General features: G+C 40.6%; 2 protein-coding genes across 2 annotated transcripts; both read right to left on the minus strand.

Annotated features, from left to right (window-relative positions):
- Positions 1-458: 458 nt before the first annotated feature.
- Positions 459-3,637, minus strand: LOC139667708 (C-type mannose receptor 2-like). Its single transcript, XM_071547201.1, has 6 exons — positions 3,596-3,637; positions 2,991-3,029; positions 2,414-2,812; positions 1,975-2,319; positions 1,800-1,879; positions 459-1,697 (listed from the first exon to the last, which is right to left on the minus strand). The coding sequence occupies exons 2-6, from the start codon at positions 3,025-3,027 to the stop codon at positions 1,566-1,568; spliced, it is 993 nt and encodes a 330-aa protein (XP_071403302.1). The 5' UTR covers positions 3,028-3,029; positions 3,596-3,637; the 3' UTR covers positions 459-1,565.
- Positions 3,638-6,756: 3,119 nt separating this feature from the next.
- plekhf1 (pleckstrin homology domain containing, family F (with FYVE domain) member 1) lies at positions 6,757-8,971 on the minus strand. Its single transcript, XM_071547198.1, has 2 exons — positions 8,575-8,971; positions 6,757-8,077 (listed from the first exon to the last, which is right to left on the minus strand). Exons 1-2 carry the CDS (start codon positions 8,819-8,821, stop codon positions 7,464-7,466), a joined length of 861 nt encoding a protein of 286 aa, XP_071403299.1. The 5' UTR covers positions 8,822-8,971; the 3' UTR covers positions 6,757-7,463.
- Positions 8,972-9,891: the final 920 nt, after the last annotated feature.

Here is a 9,891-nt window from a genome sequence, read left to right on the forward strand (position 1 = left end):
GAAAGCATTAAAGAGAACTTAGAAAGCTAAACACTACACTAATAATCAACAAGTGTCTTACAATATAATGGGCTCAGTGTTTAAGTATGAAAGTGGTAAAGGATGCAAGAGCGGTGTATTTCTGGTGGTCCAGCCTCTTCTCAAGAAACTTAGTCTTGACCCTTTGTCTTTTAGTGTACGAGTCAACATTAATATCTAAATATAATGTCTGGTTTAGAGCACTTCACAGCACAGAGACTGCTCTTCCTGGAGTGAGCAAAGAGCATTTATTGGCAAACGACGGAGAACGTTACATAAGTTTTTAGACCGCAATGAAGCCAACAACATACCGTTCTTATTAAATTGTGTGTCAGGATCAAAGTTCAGCAAGTTTGAAATAATGCTGAGTCATTGATATAGATCAACAACTCTATCAAACCCATTCACATGTATTATGGTCATTTTGTGCCATGGGACAGTAAAAATCCTAATTATTGCACCTTTTGAAACCTTATGGGCATAAAATGGGAATAAATGCTGAATTCTATGTAAAATATAAATGCACATTGCCAAATTATTGTATTCCCTCGGCCACGGACAACAAAAAATACTTCTGAGGACATTTCTGTGTCTTTGTATCATCGAAGACCGACAGGTTGACTTCCAAAATAATATGTGGACTCTTGTTTCACGAAGCACATATGTAGGATATAAGGAAGTAAAGTTATACAGAATGTATTTTGTCATGTCCACATGGGTGAGTTCTCAGGATTAAAAGGCCATTTCTCCTCTCATTTTATTCATGCAAAATATAGGCAAACATAATAATCCAGGACAAGGACATAGATGCTGATGTGCTAGGATCACTCTAGGATCTATTTTATTCTCATTTGAAACAACACACTCAGTACTGAACACATTTTTTGCACTCAGAATGCCGAATGCTAGAAATGCGTGTCAGTATGTCAATTCAAGTCCTTAAAATGTGTAAATTCATTTAATCTGCCTGGTCTCTATCAGCTTTTATATTATTTCGAAAGTAGCTCTATTTCTAATAAATAAATGAAATAAAAAAATGAATATATACTGCTGGATGCTAAGAACTTTATCTCCGACACCAGGAATTAAGAAAATCATTCTTTATTTCAACTGACGCCCAGGCAACTTCAAAGGGAGAAAAGGGATGTGAAACAACTACAAGACCATGCAGACTTTGAACTCCTGTCAAAATATGAAAAATGACACAGTTATATCTACAATATCATTTGTATTTCTCAAAAGAAATGTCTAGCTCCTGGCATTGTAACCTATGCACAAGTCTTTCCCACCATTTCAGAACACAAGTCAAAACACTCAAAAACTCACATATGCAAACACATATGCCTCCTGCAACATAATCAGTGATATGTGGTTAAATATGGTTGTTAGATAGTTAAAAATGAAGACATATTCTACTGAGCATCTTATATAGGATACACCAAACCAACTAGCTATGATTGAATAAAACAATATTGACTATATGAGTGAATCAGTGAACAACGCTAAAGATCTAGGACTGCGCCTATAAGCTGACAACAGACAAATTATTAACCTTCCTTCCATGTCAGACGTCGTTCTTCTCTCTCTTCTTGTTTGAGGAACACGTTTCCATCATGCCTCGCCCTCCAGCTCAGTTTGACGTCTGCGTTCACCCCGCTCTCTCTCAGCTTCCTCTCCATCTGAGCACCAAAAACAGATTATAATGTGTAACGACAGCAAATGTTCTGTTTTGATTCAGTCAGTCATATTCAAATGCAGAAAGACATTTGTGGGGTTCCGACCTGTTGTAAAAGCGCCTCAGCGGGAGCATTTGGGTCCATAGAGGAGCTCAGCTTCATCTTGAACACTTGCCTCTTCACTTCTGTTTGACCCGTAAAGACACAAGGTGGTAACTTTTTAACAGCACTTATAGGACATGTAGTAGCCACATTTTGAACTACTTTGAAAACAACTCACCGTAGTAGCACACAAACTCGAATAGTGTCATGCAGTGCCAATCTGCCCACTTGCCATGGTATTTTCCTACCATGGCAGCACAAGCACCCCCGCCGTCGCTGGGTTCAGAGTCCCTCCAATACTTAAATGATGAGTTACTTCCATCAGACCAGAGGCTCCATGGCTCTCTGTACAGGCCGATCCAGACATTAGTATTCTCTGGTTTTAGTTCCAGTATCTCCTGGTTTTCAGCCTGGTTTCTCACGCTGGCCAGGTCTATGTAGCGCTCCCTGCAGTACCTCTGAGCATCAGCCCAGGTCATTGTCTGTGGTGATTGAATATATTTGCCAGAGACCGGCGGCCTACCTGAAATATTGCATGCATTATGAAAAACAAGTATTCTTTGTTTAATGTTTCAGGAGCGAAATAAGAACCATTGCTTATTACATGACCTACTTACCATTGATGCTCCTGTTATTGTAACATATAAAGTCCCTCATTCCTGCACAGTTTTGGTCATTCCACTTTCCACTTTCATACATAGCTACACAGTGTTGTTTAGAATTGTAATTATTAGGCTCTTCAGGTGACCAGTTTCTAAACTCCTCCTCTCCTGCGTTATAGTAACTTTTATCTGAGAGAGACCACTTCCAGTGTTTCGTCTCGTCGTACAGGCCTATCCAGGCTCGTCCAGTGAAACCCTCTACCAGGTTAGCTAGTGCGTTCATGTCCTCCATGTTGTCTACAGTGGCCAGGTCAGTGTAGTTCGCTCTGCAGTAGCTCTGGGCGTCCTTCCAATTCTTTTTTATACGGATGAAATAGTACTTGTGACCAAGGCAGTGGTAGACGGCGCCCAACACTGTGGTGGGAAACAGCAAATGGGTTGGAACAGAATGAATCCGTTCTGGCATGCATTCAGGTCAGTTCAACAGAGATCACTTACTTGCAGAGGCAATGTACACTAGGGAGGATTGCCTTGGAATTTGAAATATTAGATGCAAACACAATAAAAAACACACACACACACACACACTGACCTGAAAGTAGCGTTATAAGAATAGTTCTCCCCTTCATACCTGTGGAAGTGAAGTGATTTCCATAAACGCGCTGCTTATGACTACTTCACACATTGATAATAATAATAGTTCAGGTAGCACTGCTGCCAGATTAAAAAAAAGAAATAAAATGAAAACATATTTTAGCACCAAAACCTAAGCTATTATGAATCAAGCAAATCATTTTATGTCAAATTGACACTAATGCTCTTTGGAAATGGAAATCAACACTTACAGTATCATGTAAAGTTTTAATTCCAGTGAGAAAATGGAAAATTGGCAACATGAATTTGTCTGGTTTTTAAAACAGCAACAATGCATAAGCAAAGTCTTAGTAGCTTACATATATATTACTTTATATTTATCTTCTTAAACCAATGGCAATATGATTATAACAATGAGAAACTGGTGTGTAGTTAAAATGAATTGTTGCCTGTTCATTATCTGCAAAAACTGAGTAAACTGAATTTTTAAGTATCTGAATGATTAAAAGGAAATCCCAATAGGTTTGTAGAAATTGCAGAGATGGTCCAGCCTCTGTCTAAAATCATTGAAATATAAAAGAAAACTATATGCAACAATCTCACCTAAAGGAATGAGTTGCTGAAGTTCTTGCAGTGGCTTGTCTCTTCACCACTCTCTTTATGAGTTAGTTATCCACTTGTAATCTCTGTGTGTCTGTTTGCATGGTTTTATATGCAAATATATTGAAAATGCTGTCTTCCCATTTCCCTTCCACATCCACTCAAACAAATGATATTGTGCTTGGAATGCAAAGCAAGGTCAAAACCAGGCTCTCTGTCTCGCTCTAGTTATCATAGTTTGACTTTTGCCACTGTTAGACTTTCAGGGGAATATACTGAATAACCTTAAATCAATTTTCTAAAGATAAAACCCTTCTGTGCTGAACATTAGAAATCACACCATGCATTCAGTACATTGATCGTGTCACACTTGAATAAGAAACACTGGCAGCTTATTAGATGATTTCCCAGCACACATTGCATTTGAAACCCCCTTGCTCCTCTTGTTTGGATAGTCACAGGAGCAGAGTGAGCTGCTTCCTTGTCCGCTTAGGGTAAAAAGTGAGTAAACACTAAGTGGATTCAACACATCAACACTAGACTAGACTTTTGATGACTGAAACCTATTGCCTTCAGTTCACTCAGTGAGTTTTACTACAGTAGAACAACAAAAAATTCAGATTTTTTTTCAGTCAACTTGCAATTTTCAAGGTAGCAAATTTATCTATACAAACTATCCTTGACCGTTTTTTTGTTTGTTTGTTTGTTTTGCATTCCTATGATTCGGACTAAACTATGCATCAGCGTGCAGTTTCTGGTCTGCATTTATTTCTGTACATTCTCTGCATATGAGTCAGTAAATATGTCAAATGTATGCATTTGTGATGCGTGTTGCTCTGCACCAATCACTCATTTATTGAGATGTAAAAATCTCAGACTCAGACTTGCAGTCATAGGTGTTCAAACAGATTTATCACAAATACGTTTTCTAGATCAGTGATTCTCAACCTTTTTCATATCAAGGACCCCTAATTTAGTCCACATTAGCACCACAGACCCCCATTTGGTGAGATTTTGTCTCAAACCCAAATCTGAGAATACATGACAATCCATAGCCTTGCAGTGGTTTCAGATAGCCGTTACCACCAAAGTCATTTTTACCTAGGCCTGTGTGGGCTGAGCCAGCTGCTCTGTTGCTGGGGTGAGGATGCAGTCGGGCCTCATTTGGTGAGAAAAACTGAGCTTTCTCATAAAGAGGAAGTTACTGACCATAGCGCTCTCAAAAAAACCCACAGTGTTGATGTCAAGCAAGGTGGTGTTTTGGTGTGTTGCACATACGCTGTTCATTTCCTTCCTGTTCTTTCGAAGACTTTGCAAAGTGGTTTAGAATAAATGGCTTGCTTTCCCAGGGTCTCATGCTCAGCTGCCCTCCACACGTTCTTGCTTTTTGGTTCCAAAATAGCCAACTTCTGTTTTTTATTTTTCTATTTGCCCATTGTCCCATTTTTGTAAATTATTGTGTAAACGTGGTATTTTTTAAATATTACACAGTAGTTAAAATCAAAATACTCAAATTTGGTATATTTTCAAGGAAGGATGAAAAACAGTTTGTGGTGATTTGAGAGAAGTATTGAATGGAATTGGCTGTTGTATGGTTAATTTCAGAAATTCCATCGAAAATCATCAACAAAGGAAAACAAAAACATACATGCAGAAATACATCTGTTTTCATCACATTTGTGCTTCACCATTTGACGTCAAAGAAAACAACAAACCCAAGCCATATTAGAAATCTTAGATACTTTTTACTTTATACTTATTTTTCCCATGTCTAAGCCTGGTACTGGCCTGTGATCTACTGTGGAAAAACATGGCAGGTGAAATTCATTCTTCCTGCCTTCCTGATATGTGCATGTAACACTTGTGATTCTCCTTCTGAGATCAGTACAGCCATGTAAAGTTATAAAGTTTACATGAGGTTTAGTCTGCCACAACAAACATCAGCACAGCCTAATTAGTTAAAAAAAATAGTAAGTACAATTTTATGCAGATTTTATTGTGCTGTATGAATAAAAGTGCTTCACAATGGGATACTAGGAAAAATAAAGCTGTGTTTTTCTATGTAGATTTCTTTCAGGGAATAACAAAGAGTGCTTGTTTTCACTCACAATGTTGTCATTATGTAATGTATTATGTAAGTGAAGGTGTCGTTTTTCAACATGGAACAAAAGGTGAAACATTTCCTTGTTCCGTGTGGTCAACTGCGTGAAAATCTCAGTGGAAAAAACACATAGCAGAGTTAGTGATGCCGACAGATCCCAGCCTGTTAGCAGGTAGAAGTCAAACAGGTTTCACACTGGCGGCAGCATGGGATTTACCCCATTGCCGTGCTTCAAAAATAAATCAGACTGATCCACTGTGAGTTTCGTGCCATATTCAAAGCAATGTCTCATGTATGGTGAAAACATGAGAGGATTTGCCATTGTCACTGCTTTTACTGCTTGTGGTGAAGGGTCATTTTACCATGAGTTTACCTCAGCCATGTATCAAAGATATTGAATGTGTGATTGAATGGTGTGTATAAGGTGTGTGATGTTCAGCGAGTGTTCATGGAAGTTTTTTGACCTCAGGCTCCTATCAAGGATGATGGTAGTGAGCTTGGGGATCTGCCAATTGTGACGTTGACATGCTGGAGGACAGGTTTGGCTAGAATATTTTTCTAAGTAAGGGCTCACTTGGAAAACTCCAAATCAAACACTATGTAAGCTGCCACACCCTCCCTCCTTCCCGAGATGCCCCACCCACCCCTACCCCTACACCCCACTGCCACGCCTTCTCGTCACACAGGTGAAGAGAAAGACAGGTGCACCCGCAGACTAACACAGTTTGACTGAAACATGCTGTCATCACTGTCACCGAAAGTATTTAGCAAGCCTTATTCATATGTTTACAGATCAGTGACTGTTGACTTTGTTTATCAGTAGCTTAAGGAAAGAATTCCAGTTCATGCAGAAAGCCAAACTGTATCTCATCTTTGCAGCAGCCATCAGAATGAATAACTTGAGATAAAAACTGCTCCATGTTTACAAAGGAAAGCTGGCTAACGTTAAGATGACTTGAGACTCATGCTAGCGTTAATGCAGTTTCCATAGCAAAAAGAATATAGTCCTCACAATAAGTATAACACTGAAATCATAACAAATGACATAAACTCTTGCCATTGTTTTTAAAGTTTATTTATTGTTCACAGATAATTTCATAGCAATGCAAATCAGAAGATGTTTTGATATAGAAAATATATACAGTATTGCTATTTGACAAAGTAAACATTATATGACACATACAATATGTAATTCATGATACAATATATATTATATTGCAAAATATGAAGTGCAAAATGTTTTTTTTTCATGTAAACAAAGACTGACACATACACGCTTAATGCATAAGACAGCCCAAAGTCGAATAAACGACAACTATGGCAGACTGAGGCTAAAGGGTAATCACTCTAGATCTTCTGCAGAGTAAATACATACTGAGAAAATAAAGATGCTTGGGAACTATTAGTGTTTCCATAAAATACACACAAGTAAAATTCTGTAATGATAAATTCTGCACAGTAATAAATAAGTAAATAGTAAATAATTTTCTTTAATGCATGTGTTCTATTGTTTGAGGGTTTTCTTATGCTCTCCACCACATGGTTCTGACCTGGGTCAAAATGCCTTTTAATGCCTCTGTATAGCTGCATCAGCTCTGTGTCCAAGTTTCCTGGTACATTGGATCCATGCAATAGAAAACCCAAGGCCTACCCTATATTTGTTAGAAAACACTGAGAAGTATTTAGGAGTCCAGAACCCTAGTGTACATGGTCAAGCTCAGTCATTAGTCGTGGGACTGATCATAGCACTCTTCTTCATGTGATTCTGTTTCAATGGGGCGACTCGTGCTCTGGTTTCAGGTAGACGTAGGGCGACCAGGAGTCGATGTCAGAGGCCAGCCACCTGTTGGGAGCATGGTCCTCCATCGGCTCCTCTCCCTCCTCATCGTCGCTGGACCCCTCCACCTCCAGAGCCCCGCTGTCGTCTTCATCTGAGCCGTTCTTCCCGTCGCTGTTCCCCCTCCGACGAGATCTCTCTTGGGTTTCCGCCTCCTTCGTAAGACTCGAGTGACACAGCCCACAGACCCTCAGCGGCTTCTTGGGGTCAATGTGTCCTATCACCGCTCGATGCTTGGAGCACGAACCGCACACCACGAAGCCGCAGTGTCGGCAGTGGTGCCGCCGCTGGGTCATGGTAAACCTGTCAGAGCAGCGCATGCAGATGGCCGAGGCCCGGTCTGGGATCCAGGTGACGGCGAAGTTGGACCCGGGCTGGCGGCCGCCGCTCTGCAGCCACCTGGAGCGGCAGTCCTCGATGTGCTCGATCCAGGCCCGCTTCTCCTCGGTCGAGGCGGCCGCCACGTAGAAGGACTTGCGCGGCGTACGTATCAGCCATTGATTACTCATCCTCACACCGTCCTCCAAGTCCTCCAGCTGGATATCCTCTGGAAAGATGGAGGGAAAATGGCATGTTAATACAACATAACAAAGAAACAAGGAACAAGGAACAAGGAAACTCGGCTGATGCGTAGACGGTCAACAAGCTCATCAGTCAAGAAAAGTTGGGCTATGGCTGAACTTTTCGGGCCATCGGCTATCAACAGCCAATCAGATTTCCGCATTTCTGTACCAACGTGATTTAGTTTCATGAACAATTGATAAGTGCAAAATGGACGGGAGGTTGATTACAGCCATTTGAAGCATCCTAATTCTTTTATTTGACTTTTATTTGAAAGACTACAGGAACAAATGTCTCAAAAACGATACTTGGAGAACATTTGTATCCATCAATGGGATCGTCATCAACCCTAACCCATAAGTTGATCAAAATAATTGCCTGACAACAATCAAATAAACTCCTGCTAAAAGAAGTGCTAGAACAGGCCTACAATCCATACTGTTTCTCCTCCCTAACACCCACAGTAGCTGATGAGTTGCTCACCTAGATGGATGATCTGCTGGTTCTTGTGCCAGCGGCCATGAAGGATGATGCTGCCGTACACCAGTATGTCATTGAAGAGGAAGAAGACCTTGGGCTGTGGCCTCCGACGGCTCAGCTTCATCAGACGTCCCTCTCCGATCAAAACCCGGCCCGGCTGGAACAGGGGCTTCCCCGGCGGGCCGAACGAAGTCTCCACCGCCTGGATCCTCTCGCGGTTCTCCTGGGTAAATGCTAGCTGATCCATCATGGTGTCCTGGGTAATCTCAGTTGTTCACAAATGAATTAGTAGGTTGTTTACTCTGCAGCGGTCTGTGTGCAGTGCAGTGGTATCTCTATGCCTCCGTAGGATGTTGGATGCTGTCATGTGTCTGGCTTGTCTCTCAAATGAGGCACAGAGCGCAGCAGACGGCTTATATGTCCCTGCTGACGCAGTAAGAGGGGACTTCCTCTGAGAGAAACAAGTTTTGCAAGATACAATGAAGGGAGGGGTGTGAAGGAGCATGTTGAACTAAACTTAAAAAAAACTTTTGAAAGCTGAGCAGTTACAAACTCATTAACTGCGAAAGCAATAAGCAATAATAATTACATTGCAACCCAAATTTCCCCATGGACATAATAAAGCTGCTATTCTATTCAAATCAATAAGAAAAGGAAAGAAGAAATTCCATCTCTGTCCCTTGACATGTTCAAATAATAAGTCCTGTCCTTCCAAAGTGTATTTAAGTTTGAACAGTTTGTGATGTATCTGCTCCCTGATACATTATACAGAAATTCTCAGCCAGTGCAAAAGTAAAATGAATTCAAGCAGTTCAAAATGACATATAGGACCAGTCATGTATCAAGCTCCATTTAGGTCGGGCTCTCTCTGGGATAGTCCGATACAAGGAACAAGTGTCAAGTAGCACTCTTCATGAGGGAACATTTTCTGAACCGACTACATTAAAATGATTCCTGTGGCTCCCACTGTTTGCAGATCATAAAAATATTGATCTATGATTGAACCGCTGCTGTCCATGCCCATTTCACTGATTATTATTGGAACTAGTGGGGTAAGCGTAATAGGAGTTTTGCCACTCTTTAATTGCATAAATTCAAAAGAAATCATGCATCCTACAAATATGGCAACTTTTATGCATCTGAATACACTGGAAAAGCCAGTCGGTATACATGACGTTATGTGGCAACTTTTTCATGTTGAAAAAAACAAGTGATCTCAATAGAAGCCACAAATTCACATAAACTTCCCAGTCTGTTTGTGTGACACAACACATGACAATACTATTACACCACAAAAGAGAGAATCCTTTTCTCTGTGAG

Source organism: Centroberyx affinis, unplaced genomic scaffold (assembly GCF_046629955.1).
Source record: "Centroberyx affinis isolate AG114_WGS23_722 - 3 ecotype Tasmania unplaced genomic scaffold, CSIRO-AGI_Caff_v1 ptg005716l_1, whole genome shotgun sequence".
In the NCBI taxonomy this organism is placed as follows: Eukaryota; Metazoa; Chordata; class Actinopteri; order Beryciformes; family Berycidae; genus Centroberyx; species Centroberyx affinis.

What these genes read in the sequence shown, in the direction of transcription:
- plekhf1 (XM_071547198.1), bottom strand. Translation starts at nt 8,821, where the DNA reads ATGATGGATCAGCTAGCATTTACCCAGGAGAACCGCGAGAGGATCCAG. An exon ending in CCAGCAGATCATCCATCTAG is followed by an intron (nt 8,078 to 8,574) that starts GTGAGCAACTCA and finishes CCATCTTTCCAG; the next exon opens with AGGATATCCAGCTGGAGGAC.
- LOC139667708 (XM_071547201.1), bottom strand. Translation starts at nt 3,027, where the DNA reads ATGAAGGGGAGAACTATTCTTATAACGCTACTTTCAG. An exon ending in TCTTATAACGCTACTTTCAG is followed by an intron (nt 2,813 to 2,990) that starts GTCAGTGTGTGT and finishes TTCCCACCACAG; the next exon opens with TGTTGGGCGCCGTCTACCAC. An exon ending in CTGAGGCGCTTTTACAACAG is followed by an intron (nt 1,698 to 1,799) that starts GTCGGAACCCCA and finishes TTTGGTGCTCAG; the next exon opens with ATGGAGAGGAAGCTGAGAGA.